Genomic DNA, 21,274 nt, shown 5'->3' on the forward strand with positions numbered 1-21,274 from the left:
AAAGCAGCGTAGAAAATACAATAAATTACGACAGATAAACAAGGGAAAACTGGCGGAGCGAGCACACAAAATACAAATGCGGAAAAGTGATGGCGAAGAAAATAAATAAATAAGGAAAATAAAAGTTTGCTTTTCGCTGTATTTACTTGGCTGTTTTCCTTATTGCGGCTACGAAAATTATCATTTTCAGTTTTCTTTTTTTATTATCATCGTTTTGTTTGATTTCGTTCATTTTTTCTGAATCATAATTTCTGAATCATCCACAATAATTTATTGTACCATTCGATTTGAAGTTAATAGTAAGTTTAGGAAAAAATATGAAAAGTGCACAAAGTTTGTTGAATTTAGTTAATATTTTAAAGTGAAAAGTTTTCCTAAAATTATGACAACCTTTTACAGTCACGTTTTCTAGAAATTAGTGTAATAATTCCATTCAAACCTTTCCCTTTTTCACGTTCTAAAATCCCATGAAAAGAAGTACGTTTAAATGAAAAAGTTAGCATAGTTAAATTTATAACTTTTACTTTTTGTATTGCTTTATATATTTATTTCCTTTGGAGTTTTCTGCTCACAACGGAAACCATAAACATGTTTGTTGCGCTTGTTTTTCCTCACGTTGTTGTGATTTTTCACAATTTAATTGAAATTAATTGATTAATGTTGAAAACGTTTTTATTGCCCAGCGCTTGCTGATGGTTTCCGTTGTTATTGCCGTTCTGCTGTTTTGGGGCTGCCATTTTCCAACTTGTTGAAAGTTTACCCTCCCCCTCGGCTTGCCCCTTCCCTTGCCACCCCAATAGTTTTCCCTTAACAAATTGCGCGATAATTTATTGCGAAGACAACAGTGGGGTACCTCATCAGTTTTGTAATTATCTCGGTCTCGCCATCTCACTCACACTCCGCGGCCGGCGTTTTTCTTTCTCTTTCGCACACACAGAAGATGAATTAGTTACGTTTTGGCAGCGGTACGCGATTTGCGGTCAAGTTGAGGATGCCAAACAAATTTACGCCCGAAACTGAACTCGTGTAATGAAAACAGCATTAAATATGAATGGCATCGCTTGTGGGATTATTCGGGTTCATCATTTATTGATTCCACCTACAGCAGGTAAACTGGGTAAACTGGTCTCAAAAATCTGCTCTCCATACTAAAGCATAACATAATTTCGATTTCGATTTGGGCCTCGTCTGAGAACTGAGACGCAAATGCATTCGGAGCAGAACTTGTGCATAACTGAATAGTTTTCATTAAGTTAATTGATTTGGCCGCAAGGTGGACAGAAAGCAGAGCAAATACTATCAGTTTAAGCCATTTGGGGCAAAGCATTTGCACTGCTTTGAACTTGCGAGCGTTGTGAGTGGAAATTCAAATTAGATTTGAGCATAGGAATCTTAAATGATATGTATGTAAATAAAGCGTTTTTGAACAGCTCTGAAAGTGATTTCGAAACGCCATTGATTTCCGCTCAATGAACTCATTATATTCGCCTCTTAAAACACCATTTCTTTTTTGTGTTCAACCCTTAACCACCACGAACACAAGCCACACTTAAGCACACGAATGTGGAGCCATAAAAGAGCATGTACCGCAAATCGCTTATATCACTCAGCAGCGCCTAAAAGCGGGCAACGAAAAACAATTTAAACTTACATCGACAACTTTAATGGCCCAAAGGGCAAAAAGATGGCCATTACGAGGAGGAGGAAGGCGGCTAGAAAGTGGGGGGAATAAAAAGAGGCAGACATACATATAAAAAGGAGATGGACGGACCGACATAGGGATTCGGATTGGGATTGGGATTCGGATTCGGATTCGCGCACATGTGTTGCCAAACGCAGGGCTGCCAAGCAAAGCTATCTGCTTGGGCATATACTATATATGTATGTGGCGGATACACACTTACGAACTTGCCTCCGAAAGGGGCAACGAGTTTAGTGGGGGCGTGGCACACTCGGTGGACGGTCGCGCGACGCACGAGTAAGTTGTCAAAAACAGCGGCAGTGGCAGCGGCGGCAGACCCAAAGCGCCAAAAAATGTTGCCCCAACTATCAAAGCGAAACTTTTGTGAAATAGAGAGAGGACGATATAATGTAGATTATACACGGACAAACTTAAAGAGGAAGTGCCAGCCAGGAACCACCACCACCAACACCACTGCAGCCATGTGTGTGTTTTGGCCATGGTGATGGAGCAGTAGATAAAAGAGCAGAACTCCCAGCCAACTTTAGATACATTTATTTCAAATGTAGTCACGGCAACAGAGTAACTAACTCAACCGACCAGCATTCGGATGAAGAGGAGGAGAGCAAAAAATAAGGCAGCTTGGTGGTCAATTATAATGTTAACTGGATGTCGATAGCTGGCATTAACCCCGACTTAGTTGAAATTGAATCCTATCATGTTCATTTCCAAAGTAATTTACTTACAGCAAGGTGAAAGATTTCCGCTAAAGGATTAACCACTCTTTATCAGGATAACAAGCGAGCGAGAGCTTTTCATTTGTAACCCCCCAGTTAAATGATTAAGCAGTGCCTGTCCAACTGTAGACTGGCAATCAACAGTGGCAACAACAGCAACAACAACAACAGCAACAACAAAATGTGGAACAAACAATTGTTGCCAACCGCAAAACTTTTGTCGCTCGTCACTGGCTTTTGTTGAAAATAATATACAAAAAAAAAAAAAAATGTGGAGGCAAGGGTTTTTGTTGCACGGACTGCTGTTGTTTTTCCCCTCGCCGGTTTTGTACTTCTTGCAACAATGCAATTTCAATTTAAACTGTTATTATTTTGTACATTTCACTTGAACAATTTCTCTGATTTGTTTTTGTTTTAGCCGGCACAGCTGTGCCCGCCCGTCGCTCGAATGGGCATTATTGTGATCCAATGAACGTGCCGGCTTATTGGAAATCGTTCTGACCATGTATTGATGTTTTTTCCCTTTGCCCTGAAATTCATAGAGCCCCCTACATATATTTTCCCAAAAGACCAGGGACCAGTTTGCTGCTCCGTTGCATTTAAGCTTGGCGAAAATTTCCGTTTAAACGCTGGAAAATAGCTGACATTGATTAGGACTTCGATGGAAGTGCTACGCAATACATAATAAATTGATTAAAAAGCAGCAGCTCGACATGATTACTATATAAGTACATACTGCGCACTACATCTTCCGGGGATTGGGCGTGGAAATACCTTCGGTTAACCACAGGATGCGCACACTACGCCCACTCCCTAGGCCATTGCTAGCACCTGTGGATGTGGGATTTGTGTGACCCTGCGTTTAAAGTTATCTTCATTTCCAAAGCCTGGCAATTTGAGGCACTTGATTCAGTGCAGTGGCCTGGCCACACGACCAGTGCAATTTCGCTAAGAGATCCGCTGGGAGAAGGGAGAGCATTGCCAGCGGGCACAAAGGATTAGGAGGAACAGGAGGAAATTGCAGCAAATGTTATGCCATTTTATTAATGGAATTTTTATGTTGCACATCCTTCTTGCTCGGAATCTCAACGCTCTCACTTTAAGCGCCGAAATTTGTTTGGCCCCAAAAAAGGATGCTATGCGGACACAAAAGGCGGTAATGATTGCGCTTTGTTCCCGGCTCCTTCATTATCCTCCTCGCTGGCCAGTTCTACGGCAACAGGACTCTATAACCTACATCAATTTAAGTTAAATCCCGAAAACTATTATCATTTTAATCAAATCAAAACGTCGGACAGCGAGCGCAACAACAGCAAGCACAGCAAATCCAAGTTGTGTGGAAAACGATGGAAAGCCGTGGAAAACCCAGGCTGAAGGGTAAAAAGAAAATGCGATAGAGCTTCTTCTGGGTGAATAGGGGAAAAAAAGGTAGAAGAAACATTCAAGGTAAATGGAAAAGGCGAAACACCCTTTCTTTTATTTAAAGCACCTATGGCATTTGAGCACTAAATTATTTGTTGCTTAACTTTTGTAAATATTTAAGTACATTCGCAAAGTTCCAAATTGTCAGGCTTTTAAAGATGGGGAATAGAATTAATAAACATGGACTGAAATGGAGCAGCCCAGCTAAAGTGACCAAGGATGCCGGAGTAGGGCAGCAATTTCTAGGGGAAAACTCTGACAGGACCCAGCTACGCGGAAGAGGAGGCGGCTCGAACTAGGACGACGACGACGTCTCGTTAAAAGCCAACGCCAGGTGGGAACAAAAAACGATAAAGCAGAAGGAGGCGATGGTAGCTGCTGAACGCATTGCAGTTTTTTAGACCCTCCTCGTCGTACGGTAGCATACTTTATGGCGGCGTCGCCGTTAATGAAGCAGGAAATATGCGTCAGCATCAATATGAAGCCAGGCTGTTTGTGTTCCAAAGCCCGGACTTGCAACGGACAAGTCAAGGTGGTGTCCGGACCGAGCAGATAATCGCTGCATGTGCAGATAATAGTCCTCTCCATGTATATATAGCCATGAAAACCGATCCAAGTTGACAGGAGTGAAGGCAGCCCGAGCAACCCACTCACCTGTCAAATGCGTGTTCATATCAAATTGATTGGAAAGTGCTGGCGACCCAACAAAAAAGTAGGCAATTCAACACTCTCAGCTCAAACGGGGCTAATTGAAAGACAAATGGTCGGTAAAATAATATGCACAATTTGATTGTTGCCAATTGTTAACAGTGGGTTAAAGCCATCATAGATAGAAACTAGTGTGTAAGATGCACAAAAGTGAATTGAAGTGCATTTTATTTTACATCGATATGCACACTTAATTCGATTATAAAGCTAGTTTTTAATTTCTTTCCAATTTACAATTTGCAACTAACAGATTGATTTTGCACTCGAACGAAAGCTAAACGGCTCAAATTAATTAAATAAATAAATTTGCAGCCACAGGACACGAACACGAGGTATCTGCTTCGTGCTTAAGGATATAAATTAACCCACCTAAGCCGAGCGGCGTCGAGTTTGAATTCGAGTTTGAGGCGCTTTGCTGAAAGAAAGTTTAATGACTGCCATAAAATTTGTTGACTCTGCTTGTACGGACAGACAGACGAAAGTAGTGTGCGCGCTGCCATCCGAAGGATGTTTGTTGCGGGAAATGGCGGGAAAGTGGGCTGGCTGGCCATGGTCGTTAGTCTATGGCGCCCATTTGATAATAAATCCTGTCCAGCACACACACTCCCAGCTAAAAGGACCTGGCTTTGTTTATGCACTGCCCAACAAAATGGGGATAATTCAACCACCCCGTCTCACACAATCTACTTACTCCGGACTGCGGCATACCCTTGTCAAAGGTATTCCAATTCGATTGGACACTTTCCGATGAAAATCTTAATTTTAACAAAAAAAGACTGATAAAATTCGAATTCTTTAGCACTTCAACTATGCTCAATATTAATAATGTCATGTGCCAGATAATAAAGTAAGAGGTATTCCGTGCTTCGATCAACCTATCTACCTGCTCCACCTCGATTGCTTTCTTATTCCTTTTTCACCTCTCCAGTTGGCGGCTTAGCGCGGCGTCTCTGCTTGTAGTTTCCATTGGGGAGTTAAGTAGACTTTTGTGTTATAAATTAGGCGTGCCGATGTGTGTGCAGTGACTGCCTTTTGCCCTCCCAGCCGCACATCCTTGTCCACATCCTGGCCCGACCTGGCCACCACTCTATTCCGGCGTCATCATCTTGTGCTGTGTTCTCCGCCTGGCTGGTAGTTAGTCTAAATATGCATATGAATATGAAATTAGTCGCATGTGTTCGTTCGCTTCTGACTTGGTCTTCATCCAGCCAGCCAGCCTGCTTTTATCCTGCGCCCGTCGTCCTGCCGCTGCCACTGCCCCCTTGAATTGAATTGAATTTTCTATGCCAAGAGCCAGCCTGTGTCTTGTGTCGTGGTGTCCTGGGCCTTCTCTCTCTCTCTGTTGGCAAAAAGGAATGTCATGCGTAATTTAATGTTTGTGCATGCTGTTAAATGATTCACGAGGAGCAGGCTGCAGCAGCCGTGAATGAAGCGAACCTGATTGCCATTAGGGCTCATCAAAACGAAACCCAAACGAAAACTATTCTTGTGCAGTGCAGTGCACACTTTTGCTTTCCTCGGCAGTCTATCATCATGGAATGGATCTTGGAGGAATGCTGTTGTGGATAGAAAGATAAAACAATGGAACACAATAAGGCATTTAGCAAACAGTATTGTTCGAATTACTGTTTTCAATAGCTTAAAAGTAACTTAACTTGTTACTTCAACTTTTGCTTACAACACAGACGCATTTGGTTTTTGTTATTTTGGCAACACACCCCCGAAAGCGATTTAAATGTTAATAGAGCAGCGAACCCACTGGAAAACGGCAAACAAATAAGAATTTATAACGTCGCGAGTTGTGCTAAACTTTTCTGGGCAAAATGGTAGTGCCATCGAGGAGTTGGGCACTCTTTCCCCAAACATATTTGCATAAAATTCATAACATATGCCCCAACACAAGCGCCAGAGGTGCTATCCTGTGTGTGAACTGTGTCTGCACTGAGCGAAAAACTATATGTGATATAGGGAATTGCAGTTTTTATTGCTATCAATGCTGAGATAGGATTACCTTATAAGTGAATCTGCAAGATGAATGAAGAAACCATTTTGAAACTACGTTCTTGATTACTATCTATAAGTAAATCTACAAGATAACTTAGGAATCTTGGTTAGATTTTCCTCCGTGTTTCTTCATTTTGAGCTAGAGTGTTTTTCGCATTACTGCAGCGTGGAGTTGCGAAGGAAAAGCTCAATGAAACAGCAGCAGTGGCTCTACACGATGGAAAACCCAATAGAGAGAAATCTATGGAAACAAATTTCATTTCTCATTGAAAGTTGGAGTCAGCGATTCGCAGGGAAATGAAAGTTTTAAGCGTTAAAGAATTTAAACCGACTTGATCTAGATTTAATATAACAGATAACAGAGGTAACCATAGTCAAATACTACCCGTGTATGTTCGCAATCAGATTACCAAGTGGGGCGTACTATTTGAATAGACTGTGAAAATTATTTATAAACCAATGGAATCCCCAGGCTAGAGCAAAAGTCAAAATGCAAATAAAACACAAACACAAAGCCCAATCTCGCACAAACAAAAACAAACGCACACAGAAACAGAAAAGGACAAATTATAGTAGCTTTAGATTAAATGGACGCACATTAAAGCAGCCGCACAGGATTGGGATTGGGATTGGGTTTGGGTTTGGATGGCTTGAGTTCCAGTGGTTTTTGGACATACATACATACGTATATATGGTCATACATATAAATTAAGCAATAGCCAGAACCCGAAGAGGCGGCCCAGAAAGTTTGTCAAGCTTCTCCACTGGCCGACTCGTCGTCTTCCATTTATTTTCGGTGACGTGCATAAACTATTTGCAAGCACTGTTGCTGGCGGTTGGGGGCAGGGAAAGTTCCTGCGAAATAAAATAATTAAATGTTTGTCTCTCTGGCTGCGCCGCCACTCCTTCAGTTGAGATGTTAACAAAATTTATAAGACAAATAAATTGTAGCAGCCAGAGCACAAAAAACCGAATGACCAAAAGCCAGCAGATTTGTGACTGCACACATTCTGTCCCTTTTTTTCCGACCGAGAAAAAGGGGGGAAATGGGGGAAAAAGGGGTAAAAGGGGAAAAAGGGTCGGCGTGGTGCGTCTGTCGCTTGTGACCAGAAAATTAATTTAACTGACACGTTTTTCATTCATAAATAAAAAGTACACTTTGTCCCACAAAAAAGACAAATTCGTAGAATGGACCGTAAATAGAAATGCATAAAAAATATGTCCAATCTACTGAAAGCTGTTGAGCCATTTTACACGCATAATAATAATGTTTTTAAGCTCAGCGCAGGGTTGACATAAGTTACTAAAGCATTCAAAGAGTTTCAAGAAACCATTTGGTAAAATTCAAATTTAAGAAGCTTCTTTTTCCGACTGAAGCGCCACCTAGTAGTCAGTGTGGTTCAAGTTGCAAATTTTCCATGAGAATACGCCCAAAAGGACATCGTTGTCCTCTGCCATTCTCGGCTCGAGTGAATCTAAGCGCTGCACTCCAAGCCAAGCCAAGCAGATGCCGCAGCTCCAGCTCCTCGGTTCCTCGGATCTCGGCTTCCAGTTCTTGTGGCAAGTTCTCCAAATGACGACAGCAACCGAGGCAGTGAACACTGCGTACTAAGGACACGGAATGTGACGCTCCTTGTCCATAATCCACGCTGCCACATGTGGGTGGGTTTGGGTGTTTGGGTTTCCGTTTGCATAATGAGAAGCCGACTGACATTCACTGCTCCCTGATACACGTACTTATGGGTGAACCTGCTTGTTTTCAGGAGCGCCAGGAGTAAGTCACGTTGTCATAAAACAACGAATTACACACGATTTTAATTTTAATGTCTTTATATGCAATGAAAATATATATATTTTCAATCAAATTTTATGCGCTATTAAGGTCCACCCTAAGCACGTGCGTAGGTTTCTTTGTGGCGATGGAATCCATTCGGCTTTAGTAGTAAGAACCGTACTAAGTAAAACTTTCAAAGCAATGAAATAATTCAATGAAAAAGTTTTACCAATCTATAATTGCATAAGTTATCATTATAATATATAGATACTATTTTAAGCTACGTTTTTATGTTACAGGGTATAGAGAGGTCGGTGCTCTCTTTCTTAATTTTAAGCTCAAGCGCTCTTAGAAGTAGGCAACTAATTTCACATTCTCTCTTTCTGTTTTTCTTTCAGGTACTGCAACTTTATTTTCCCCTACTCACTCACACACAAACACACACACTCTCTTTAGCAACGTACTCAAGCAATAAAAGACTATAGAAGATACGAGATCAAAAGCCCCAACAAACAAATCAAATTCAGCATTTACGAGAAAAGTCTGCGTATAGGAAAAAATATAACCGGGAATACAAACAAACAAACAGAAAGGCAACTTCGACAGTGCTTGTCAAACTGCAGAATTCCAAAATGTTGCAAGCGCAAAAACAAAATCACATCAAGAGAAGCAACAACAACGATAACAACTGCAATTGCGATTACAACAGCCACAATAATAACAACCACAACAAAGCGACGTTTCAACGTCGCAAAATTACAACGATAACATAAGCGAGCAATCGAGCGAGATAGATATAAAGCGAGTGGGAAAGAGAGGAGAAGCCTAGTTGCACAGCTCCCCATCCTCTTCCAGTCTATCCTTCCCCCCTTCCCTTCCTCGACCACTTCCCTTTGGCTGTGTGCGTGTGTCTGTCTGACTGTCTGCCTGTCTGACTGTCTGCCTGTCTGTGTGTGCTCTCTCAGCTGAGGATAATTTAATTATTTTATTTGTACTAAGCGCGCGTTATGGCACAGCAGCAGCAACAACAACTGCAGCAACAACAGCAACACCACACCAGCAGCATCAACAACAACAACAGCATTCTTCTCCTTCAGCAACAACAGCCCCAACAACAGCAACAACTAGATCAACTACAGCAATACAATAACAATTTGTATAGCCAAAATTATAAGTAAGTTTTAGAGTCACTGCACTCTATCTCTGTTACTGCCTGTGTTTGTCTCCGTCTCCGTCTGTCTCCCTCTTTGTCGCTCCTCATATGTGTACATACCTATACGATATATTTGTTGCGTTCTCAAGCATGTCTGCACTACTACCACTACTAAACCTTAAAAACCGGCCAAAATCAAATGCAAACATTTGCACAATTTAACGCCCCCGCTGACCCCGCAAAAAAAAACGTGGTAAAAACAACAAGCTTCCTTATGGCCATCAAACTGTGCTTGCGTGTGTGCATGTCTAACCGTTGACACCTATCGCATGCTTGTCAAACTGTTGGCACCTAACAACACCCATGTCCACAATGATGGGTCAAATATTGACAAACGAACAGCGTTTAAGAAAGGGGCGACAACGATTCCCAGCTGAAAAGGAGAAACGGGAAGATGCACCATGAAGTGCATGATTTCTTTTGGAATACATCCTAAGGGAAATGAATATTGTTCTTACCTCTAATCTACATTATAAATGTATCTACTTTCTCTGTAAAAGGTATCAGAAGAAAATAAACATAGAAGGGTATACTAACAAAGTGTTTGTTGGGTAAAAGCGATTTATGTTTTTGCTCGTTTAGACAACCAAAAAGTGAAGCACGCAATGCATGACAAAAGGTTTGTTCTGGGCGAAAAATTGGAAAATTGGAAAATGCCAGCTGTTTGTTGTTGTTGTACTACCTGTGATGTTTGTTTGCTGTTCTAATTTATGTTGCTACTGTCTCTGCCCCACGAAATAATGGCTTAAACCAGTACAAAGAATATAGACCAACATTAAAGACCGAAAGTCAAGGTTAAGGCATTTTACTATATACTTTTCGTCCTTTTTGCAGCATGGAGGAGTACGAACGGCGAAAAAGACGTGAGCGTGAAAAAATCGAGCGGCAACAGGGCATACAGATTGACGATCGGGAGACTAGTCTATTCGGGGAGCCGCGGCGGCTGACCGAGGGAGATGCGGAGATCACCGCCGCCCTGGGCGAGTTCTTCGAGGCGCGGGAGTACATCAACAAACAGACTGTGGGGATCAGCCGGAGTGCGCCCGGCTCCGGCAATCCGCGCCTGCAGCCCACTCTGGCGCCGCAAGGCAAATCCCTGGGGCATTCACCCTCCTCCGCCTCCTCAGCAGCTGGGCCCACTGCCGCGTCCGCGACCACTTCGCTGCCCGGCCAGCAACAGCACTACCAGCAACAGCAGCGACCGCCGACGTATGTGAAGCAGGCGGACAATAAGCCGCCGTACAATGGTCGCGGCGGCTATCCTGGGCAGCCCATGAAGAACGACATTCCGTCGAGTAGTGGCATGGCCCCGCCCCGCGGCCCGCCCAGAACCAGTTCCAGTAACAGCAACTCGTCCAGCGCCACAAACAATGCCAGCAGCGGCGGAGTCCCGGCCAGCACACCGCTGGGGCCACCCCTGTCCACCCAGATGCCGAATGGGCGGGAGAAGTCCTTTCTTGGGCCGCCGGCTCCGGCGCTGCACAACGGCACCGGCGGACGCTTTGTGCCGCCAGCGGCCAGTAAGCGACCTGGAGTGGGCCAACAGCCGCCACCACCGGAGGTAATCATTACTTAACGTGCATTTGGATTTTTTTCTAAATCATGATTTCTTTTAACCTTGCAGAAGGATGTCAACAAAATTATCAGCGACATAGCAAATATCTTCACGGTGCAGCCACTCACTTTGATAGCGGCGACGCCACATGCGCCAACGCGCGAGAACTACAACCTGCTGGCGCCCAATAGACAAAAGTATGCGATGGACATACCCAGCTCGCCACCCTCCGCGGAACCCTCATCGCTGATGACGCCACTTTTTGCGCCCATTGCCTCGCCCATCGCCCCGTTGGTGACAACACCGCCACAGGCTAGCCAAATGCCTCTGGGCGGAGCAACAAGTGGGACGATACTAGCGGGAGAGGCTCTGGCACCCCTGCACCAACTGCCACCCACTCCGCCCAAAGCAGCTTCCATAGTCACGTCGCCGGGACCGGTCAAGCCGCTCAAAACGGAAAAGAATCACTCGCTAGAGAAGCAAGACTCGTGGTATGTATACCTACAACCTTGGCCATTCAAATTGTTCATACCTTGTTCACATTTTTAGCCTGGAGAACGACCTGGAGCTGTCCGAGTCGGAGGATGAGCAGCGCAAGAAGGAGGGGTAAGTCGTGTGGCTGTGCTCATTGAAAACCAATAGGCTAAGTAACACTTTTCTTTATAGGCGATCGGCTGGAAACAGCAGCAATAGTTCCGAGTCCGATTCCAGTGAGTCGGGCAGCGAGTCGAGCAGCAAGAACGATCTGCAGCACCATCCAAACCACCAGCAGCACCATCACCAACTGCAGCAGCAGCAGCAGCAGGCGTCCATGCAGCAGCAGCAAGTCCTCCAGCAGCAGCATCGGCCCCAACCACTGACGTCCAACGGGGCCCAGAACAAGAAGTTCAGGCATGAGATCATTGCCCGTGGCAGTAATACCATTACGGGACTCCTCAGCTCCAGTGGATTCGGGAGCGGAGGTAGTGTGGGACCAGCCGGTGTGAACTCCAATGCAGTCGTGGGCGCAGGAAGTGGATCGGGCGGCACGTTAAGCAGTGGAGGCAGCTCATCGAACAAGACGCCCTCGCCAACGGAAAGCAACAAGTGGAATCTGAGTCGCTTTTTCCACAAGCCCGCAAATCAGACAAATTCCGAAAGCGTCTCGCCCGGCAATGTAAGCATGAAGGTGCCGGGCATCCTGCCAGGCGGAGCCCAAATCATACCCGAGTCCATTGATGTGACAACGGCCATTGTCAAGAACGAGAAGATCCACGACGATCACATGGCTATGGAGGAGGGTGAGGAGGAGGATGACGACGATGAGCAACAACTGCGCTATGGTAGCGGACTGAGTGTCACACCGGTGGCAGTGAAAAAAGAGGCCATTGACGCTGTATCGGAGATGGCACTTGGAGCGATACCAAAAACACAAATCAAACGTGAGTCGGCGGAGACTTTGCTTTCAGCTCGGCTCTCGGATTCTGGGACCAGTGTCAGTGGCAGCTCATCGAGCAGCAGCAGTAGCTCGGACAGTGCGGTTGGCGGCGACGTGGTTCCCATGCCAGGTCCTGGAGAAACCCTTCTGCTTCCGGGCGTACCGGCCACAACTGTTATGCGAGTGCAACCGACGCAGTCACAAAAGGCACCGCCGAGCAACAGCGTCACGCTGACGCCGATTCTCCCGCTGCCCACGTCGCCAAAACAGCGTCAAAAGAAGCCGCGAAAGAAGAAGGCGGTTACAAGTGCCCCCATTCTGGACTCAAGCGACGACGATGAGCCGCCGCCCAAGCATCCAGGTCTGGATCACACAGCTGTTTCAGTTCAAACGCAGCCAGCTACGGATACGGTGAAAAAGGGACGCGGACGACCCAGGAAGCAGCAGCAGAGCGGCGGCAGTGGTAACCTCAGTAGTGCGTCAGCCGGCAGCAGCTCCCAAACCAAGGGTCCCACGTTGACCGCTGCCAAAAAGCCTCTCGCCAAGACACCGCTGGCCATGAGCAGGGCGAGGAAGCGCGAACATTCCAGCCAGAGCAGCTCCAACGGCAACACGCCCACCAAAAAGGTGGCCACGCCCCAGCTGGTCGCCGCTCCCCTGAAACCGACCAGTGTCACTGCTGGCAGTAGCAGCTCCGACGAGGACAGCTCCTCAAGCGCCGAATCCAGTTCGAAGTCGAGCAGCTCATCGAGCAGCAGCGACGACACGGAAACCCAGAACACCAACTGCCGGATAGTCAAGCTGAACAAGACTGGCGCTGTGCAGAAGAAGGCGCTGCTGGGCAGCGGGAGCAGTTCACCAAGCAGCAGTGGCAGCGAGGCGGAAGATCAGACCACCAGGTCACAGGTTGGAAGTGGGCAGGCGCTAGCACAGCAGCTGCCGCCCTACAAGCAGCTGCCGATCAGTCAGCATAGTCAGCACCTGAGCAGTTCCGACTGCTCCTCATCGAGTGGTGGCTGTACTGCTGTGTGCAGCAGCAGCAGCGGCGAGGAGGATGAGGGGCGGCGTGAAAAGGAGCGCGAAAGGAAGCCCAAGAGTGACAAGAATAAGATTAATACGCTGACGAGGATTTTTAATCCAAAGGAGGGCGGCGCCAAGAAACAGGGCCAGGTCGTTATCGTAGACCTGCAGGAGGAGCAACAACAGGGCAAGTTGGATGCGGCGGCACAGCCATCAGCCCCGCAGGCGCCATCTGCAGCACCTGCTGCCGTAATGGCGAAGCCCCGGATGACACCCACGCAGCAACAGCAGCTGGGAGCCGGACTGGCCTCGCCAGCGAGGACAACAACGCCACATCTAACCTCCTTGATATGCAAGATCGATCTAAGCAAGCTTTCGCGAGAGCGCATTATGCGACTCAAGAAACTAACACCCGCCCAGCAGAATGGCCATCTGACGCCCAAGGATCAGGCGACGAATGCGATATATGTGCCCAATGGCTATGCCGGCGACACAAATCCCGCTGCGAAGGTAAAGCACGAGCATCCGGTGAAACCGGAGCCCGAGCTGGACGCCGGCTACGAGGCCAAATTCAAGCCCGGCAATGTCAAGCAGGAGTTCCAGCTGAAGCAGGAACGAGATCGGGACAGGGAGCGAGAACGGGAGCGGGAACGAGAACGTGAGCGGGATCGTGAGCGGGAACAACCTCCTGGGCGTCGGCGGAAACGCAGCTCCAGTTCCAGCTCCAGTCCATACAAGGAGAAGAAGCGGAAAAAGGAGAAGGCCGACCAGCTACAGATGGGCAAGGAACTGTTGCCAGTGCCCGTGCTTCTGCCCTCTAACAACCACGAGCGAATGCCCAACCATGATCGATTGTCCTACGACAAGCTGCAGTTGCTTCACGAGGACGCTGCCGCCGTCATTGGCGATGTGTCCGCTCCAAATGGCAGTCCCACCAAAAAGCTGCTGGCCATGTCACCTCTACCGCCTCCGCCAACCGTCACCGTTGCGCCTGCCACCTGCAATGAGGCAGTGCAGACTACTCTGCCATCGGCAACGACAACCTCTGCAATAGCTCCTCCGGTGCCAGCCACAAGGCTCATATACCGCTCCTATTTCGATCGCGATGTGGAGCACCCCAGCGACGATCCCAGGTGATTATCAGCCAAGTTCCTTAATCATACTTGATACCTACAGATCTAATGCATGTGCTTTGTTCCATCTTCTAGAAAAAACAATCAGTTCCTGCAGGAGGCCATCAATCGGAAGCATGCCGCCGACTCGGAGCGCGACTCCTTCAACCAGGTGACATTGTACCTGGAGGCCGTTGTCTACTTCTTGCTGACCGCCGATGCCATGGAGCGCTGCAGCTCCGAGCAGGCCACCAACACCATGTACAAGGATACCCTGTCGCTAATTAAGTGAGTAAAGTGTGCCAACGAATGTGCGCCCACGGAGACGGAAGTGGTCCGAACAGCACTCAGCAATAACGTGCCATCAACTTGCAGGTTTATCTCCACAAAGTTTCGTCCCTACCAGCAGCAGTCAACGACCAACATTCAGCACGAAACGCACAACAAAGTGGCCATTCTCAGGTAGATCGTTACAATTAGTTAAGTTTAAGTCCAAGTACACTTGCTAATGACGCTTTTCTTTTTTCCCCCATCTCGTCGAGCAGTTTGCGCTGCCAGTCGTTGATATCATTAAAGCTTTATAAGCTGAGAAGAAAGGATTGTCGGGCCATTATCAACAGCCTCACGGATTTCTTTCGCGTTGGCAGGGGGGACATTGCCAACGGCAACACGCCGTCCTCCATATCACCATCGAACTCGGTGGGCTCGCAGGTGAGTCTCTTAGGTGGCAGCTACTCATGTGCGGATTTAATTAATCATTGTGGCTTTACTCTGTTTCAGGGCTCCGGTTCGAATACGCCGCCAGGCAGAATAGTGCCTCCAGATATACACAATATGCTGTGCAAGCAGAATGAGTTTCTGAGCTATCTAAATAGTGCTCACGAGTTGTGGGATCAAGCCGATCGATTGGTGCGCACAGGCAATCATATAGGTGAGTTTTTTAGCCGTCCACCCTTTTGATACACAGGCATCTATTAATGATCAATGTCTCAATCCATTAGATTTCATCCGAGAACTGGATCACGAGAACGGCCCGCTGACGCTGCATAGCACCATGCACGAGGTGTTCCGGTACGTGCAGGCGGGTCTCAAGACGCTCAGGGATGCCGTGTCGCATCCGACGCATCAGTCGCAGTAGCGACAGCGGCAATATCAACCGCAAACGCAACGGAAGCGTTGGCGGAGGCGGAGGCGGAGGCGGAGGCGAAGGCGAAGGCGGAGACGGAGACGGAAGCACCACCAAACGTGTCTAAATGAAAGTCAGGCCAAATTAGCAACTATTATCTACTACAAGCTACTAATTTAGTTAGTCAAGATGAGGAGGAGTAACGAATGAAATGAAATCGAAACCAACAACCTTCCAACAGAACGATTGTAACCACAACAAAAACAACACAAAAATTTGATTTGTTAATACTTTATAATTTATATATGTATGTAATTGTATATGCACACCATTTACTTATTTCCTTATGCTCAATTTTCGATTGTTTTAAGGCATGTTAAGCTTTATATTTATGCCTAGTTTTAATTGATATTACCACAAAGAAAAACAAAAACACACATTAAAAGTTATATTAGCTCTACGTCTAGTCTGTAAGCTCAAAAACAAAACCCAACCAGCCCCCCGCCCACTTTTCCTGTTCCCCAAAAACATAAACATTTTAGTTGAATTTTGTTTTCGTATGCGTACAGTAAGGAAGATGAACGGCTTTTTAAATTGTTTAAGTTTTAGTTAATTTTACTTTGCAGCCTTGGTAAAGAAAAATGTTAGCAAATATAATTATACATATTATGGCATATAAAAAGAAAAGTTATAGTTATAATTCTTTATAATATTTCTATATGAATTATGTTTAATGCAACTATTTTATTAATTTTAAATTAATTCTTTAAAAGCAATCACAACACGTTTTTAGAACAAAATACATGAATGAAAACAATATATATTTATATTAATATATATTTCAAATATACACACGCAATTGTATTTCTCTTTTGGTTTTATTTCTTTCAACCCATCCATCCATCCATCCATCAACCACCTCATCCAGTCTGTCCCCAACATAATTCATAAATTCATAATGGGTGCCTCAAAACTCTCACACAGACGCAACAACTAATAGTGCATTAGTAGACTTAAACGAGTTAAAAATCAATCGAAATGGACTTGCCCTCGAAATAGTTATATAAGCTGTACATATAGCCGCCAGTATACAAGAAATATATTTTTAAATGCCAAAAAGTGAGCGCTGTAAACTACTTTAAGCCGACTTCAATCAGCAGAATTTGGAAAGGAGCGGGGATTGGGATAGGATGGTACGATGGTACGATGGTACAATGGTACAATGGTACAATGGTACATTGGTACGATGGTAGGATTCTGGAATACATATATGGACAGAGATGAGCAGCCAGCATTTTCTTGTTGACTTTTATTTTGGCATGTACGAAATCGAAACTACGAAAATCAAAGCAAAAATGTAACGAAAAACAAAACGGAAAGCAAAACAAAGTAAGAAAGAATATTAAATTAATATTAGTAATGGTTCTGGGGAAACAAGGCATTCGCTCGCATTCGACAAATGAAACCGAAAACAAACATTTAAATTGTAGACAAATTTTAAGTTATCACTAAAATGACGAATGCCGATGGAGAATTTGCACAACTTTATTGTGCAGTGCAACTACATACAAGTGTAATTATTATAAATACATATGTATTGTTAATTATTAAAACGCTGTAAATAATACAATTACGTAGGCGGGAAGACACGGACACACACATGCATATAATTAAAGTAAGCATAATTACATGCCTAACTATAAATAACTATATATTGGTATATATAAAGATATATAATATATATATTTTTATATATATACACGATGAATTAAACTAAACAACGTAGAAATTATAGTTAAATTTTTTCGAAGTGACAAGATTAACGTGCAGCAATAAGCAACCGACAAGAACAACAACCACAGCAACCACAACAACAAAAACAAACGAAACGCGCCTAGTAATAGTTAATAATTCTATTTTGTTAAGCGTTATTGTAGTGAAACGAAACAAAAGAAAACAAAACCGAACCGACAGATCGAACAGCAAAACCAACAGAATTAAGTTTTAAGCTGGACTTTGGAAGGTGGAAAGCGAGTAGAAAACCAAAATGAATGCAAAACATGTTGTTCATTGACAAAGCTAAAAAGTAAATATATATTTTGTACAAATATAATTAAATTCAGCCGCAGCTAAAACCAAGTACACTTATTAAAGTTTAAGCAACAACAGAACAACAACCAATTTAATATGCAATTACCGTAACAGTAGTTGATAAATCAAACGAATAAAACATCAAAAATTGTAACATTTACATAACTGCCTTTTGTGTCTGGCTTTTTTTTTAACATTATGGATGTTTATAATAACAGAAGGAGATGCTTTAAAATTTCAGTGTGGCCAGGCGAGATTATAAATTAATGTCCACCTGTTTCAAACAAGAGCTGGAACTTCTTAACTACGGTTCTTTAAGGGAACACTTGAAGCCAAATGAAAGTATAACGATTATTCAACTTGATGCTCTTGACGAAAGAAAGTTTCGATCGATACGAGAAATATTTTTTGCATGATTAATCGATAAGTGCTGGTAAGTTGTCAAAGTAGTCAGACAGTGTTATTAACGCAGCGCGTTACTTACTGTGCTTTCGACAGCGTGGTGTCGATTCTTCGAATTTACCGTTTCCAACTTCATCATAAGGAATGGAAAATCAAAGTGTTTTTGTGGGTGAGGCGCCGAGGTACACTCGCAACAAGAGAAGGCAACATCAGCGCCAACGACGTAAGGCACAGCCGCAAATTTCAGGTCTAATAAAAGTAGAACCAGAGGCTGGCAAAGTAAACAATTGTCAGCGAAAGAGACCCATCAAGAGTCAGCTGTATGACTCCACCAGCGATGAGGATATGTCCATCAAACGTAAGCCTACAGACGCCTCGTGGTACAAAATTCAAGTTAAATGCGAGAATGGGTCCCCGAGTATCGAGGAGCAGCACGGCAACAAGATCAAGCAGCCTTTCTCAGCATGGAACAACAACAGGAAGCCCAAGAAAGAGGATCTACCACAACCACCGCAATCTTGGCTTTATCCCAGCCAATCTGGGGGCTTCCGGAATCCAGACTTTTGTGATAACCAAAGCTGGAGCTCTGGCGGCTCACATCAGAATCAGCCGCAGTGGCAAACACAAGGAGTAAGCTGAAAACCAATTATACATTTAAATAATTAAATTAACGGAACTTTATATGCACATCCGCAGAGGCAAGAACACGTATATTCAGCGCAAGGCCGTAGTGCCAGGAACCCATATATGAACCGTCCTCAGGGACCCTCCAATGGGGGTTATATTATTGAACATCAATGGAACACGACCGTTATCCATCACAAGTAAGGTATGGCAACAAGAATGAATTACACAACAATCTAAAGTATGTAATTTTTAACTACGTCGTGAATTTTGCGATTTCTAATACACAACATTTTCATGAAAGGACCTTACATTTCTGATCAGTTAGGTAAGGGTTAAAAGCGCAACATTTTGAGATGCATTGGACCCCAACATCTATGCAATGCATGTGGGTTGCTGTTATTGTGATGGTGTGCAAGCAGCAACAAAACAAACCGCATATAAATAAGGAGAGCGAGGTATTGTTGCATACTTGTGGGCAGCGGGATGGGGGTGGAGCTGTTCTGTTCCATCCGCTCGCAAAGTTCAATGGTCTTTTGACACAAATGATGATGATGTCAAGTTGAGCTCGTCCTACGCTCCTGCCTTGCTCTCTCTCTCTCTCTGATGCTCTTTCTAGCTGGCGCTCTTGGGGTTCTGGCGCCTTCCCTTCAGTCAGCTGCCGTTGTTGTTGTTGCTTAAGTGTTTGTTTGGGTGCCGTTCTGGCTCTCTCAGCTCCAACAACAGCAATGCGGCCGGCTTACGAGCCCCGGCTCTCTCCCCCTCTTTTGGAGCTCGCTCTTTGCCGAACGGAGAACCTACCGCAATTCGTTTCGTGTTCACGGCTGCATTTCCTTGTTTATGTTTTGCGAAGCCAAATGTAGGGTACATCGGTTAAGTGCCGAGCCAGGAGAAAAAGAGAGAGCGAGCGAACGAGTACCGTTATGTTGCCGGAGCTGTTGCAGGCTGCGCAACTTGCGGCTGCAGCTTTTTATTATTTGCAGTCCCTTTGACACTGCCTTCTTCTTCGCGACCGTTACTTCTCGGAAGGTACAATGGTGCAACTTTGCCCAAGCTGAATATTCAAAATAAAACAGCACTTCTGCATCCCACTACAGTGCAATGGCATTTAAGCTTATCCTGAAACGTGTCAGGTGCATATACTTATTTCTATACCTATACCTTTGTTGCATAGGTTGTCTGTTGAGTTTAGTTGGGACCGAGATCCATTATTTCAAATAAAATAGAACAACATTTTAGATATAAAGAGATGTAGCATTATTATTTAGTCAGTCTAATATTATCTGTATTTGCAACACAAGAAAGTAGAAGGGTTACATTTCGAGCTCAATGCCCGAGGAGTTTGAATTTGTCCCACTGTGCATGCGAGTGCAAAACTACGCAGTTATGCTGTGCATTCGCCACCGCCCCCCTCCCGCTCTCTGCAGCGCTGTGCTCAACTGTACGCCAATTGGAGGAGAGGAGGAGCTCTGCCGCTGGGGCCGCGGACTGCGGCGCGGCAGCGCTGTCGCGGGTCCTGGCTGCAGTTATCCTGGCGGCAATCGAACACTTTAATCATTTAGTTCTTGCACTCTCCGGCAGCAAGTTGTGTTTTTTGATTCTCGTCGTATTGTCGTCGTTTCTGAATTGTTGTATATCGGTATCAAAATACACACATCTTGCATACTCACGCAACAACGCCCACATACACATATACATGTACGTGTGTCCACTTGCACGTAGTGTTGAATCCGAATCAGTATCGAAATCAGTTCGAAAACCCTTAGTGTGTGCGTGCTCAATTCAGTTTTCAAATCGAAACTACATCATTTGCAACGAAGAACATTTCCAGTCCCAGTTCCAGATCCATTTTCTTTCGAGCCGAGTTGGGAAAATCGGTGTGGTATACTTTGCGGCGCTGGCGAATAAATGTAAGCGAACGGAGAAGAATGCAGCGGATATGTAGTTACAGTTACAGTTACACCATTTTATTTGCAAAAGTGCCCACACCCAAAGTCGATTTTTCGCCTGCATTCGTATGTGTGCGAATAGTAAAACGGGGCTCAATGGGGCGGCTCGCAGTCGGCGAAATCTCAATTTCTCTACACTCTGATATATATTTGCCGCCTACACACACACACAAGCACACAGAAGTCCATGCAGCTGCGTTTCGTGCAGCGCCGGCATCGCAGTTTTCATTTCGCTGCCTGCAGCCGCCATTTAACCTAAAAAACGCCGCACAGGAGCGGATTCTTCAGAGGGAGTCGATCCCCAAAAATAACGATTTATTGACCTGTTTCCCATATATGTATAAGTTTCCTTGATTTTCAAATGGTAGAAGTTCGAGAACTTGTTACAAACTTAAAATTTTCTAGTGCAATTTATTTATTTTAAATGAAATTCTTTAAT

General features: G+C 44.9%; 1 protein-coding gene across 2 annotated transcripts in view; it reads left to right on the forward strand.

The window, feature by feature from the left end:
- The window catches only part of LOC117135272 (AF4/FMR2 family member 4), a 59,362-nt gene extending 42,729 nt beyond the window's left edge, over positions 1 to 16,633 (forward strand). Inside the window, exons 1-10 of one of the 2 annotated variants that reach the window (XM_033295434.1) lie at positions 8,730 to 9,500; positions 10,374 to 11,100; positions 11,164 to 11,585; positions 11,644 to 11,700; positions 11,761 to 14,664; positions 14,740 to 14,931; positions 15,019 to 15,105; positions 15,189 to 15,354; positions 15,424 to 15,574; positions 15,645 to 16,633. In XM_033295434.1, the coding sequence (XP_033151325.1) occupies positions 9,334 to 9,500; positions 10,374 to 11,100; positions 11,164 to 11,585; positions 11,644 to 11,700; positions 11,761 to 14,664; positions 14,740 to 14,931; positions 15,019 to 15,105; positions 15,189 to 15,354; positions 15,424 to 15,574; positions 15,645 to 15,781 (5,010 nt within the window). In that variant the 5' untranslated portion in view covers positions 8,730 to 9,333 and the 3' untranslated portion in view covers positions 15,782 to 16,633. Of the gene's footprint in view, positions 1 to 8,729; positions 9,501 to 10,373; positions 11,101 to 11,163; positions 11,586 to 11,643; positions 11,701 to 11,760; positions 14,665 to 14,739; positions 14,932 to 15,018; positions 15,106 to 15,188; positions 15,355 to 15,423; positions 15,575 to 15,644 lie in introns of those variants that run through there. The other variant, XM_033295435.1, reaches the window with a different exon arrangement.
- The last annotated feature ends 4,641 nt before the right edge of the window (positions 16,634 to 21,274 follow it).

Source organism: Drosophila mauritiana, chromosome 2L (assembly GCF_004382145.1).
Source record: "Drosophila mauritiana strain mau12 chromosome 2L, ASM438214v1, whole genome shotgun sequence".
Lineage (NCBI taxonomy): Eukaryota > Metazoa > Arthropoda > Insecta > Diptera > Drosophilidae > Drosophila > Drosophila mauritiana.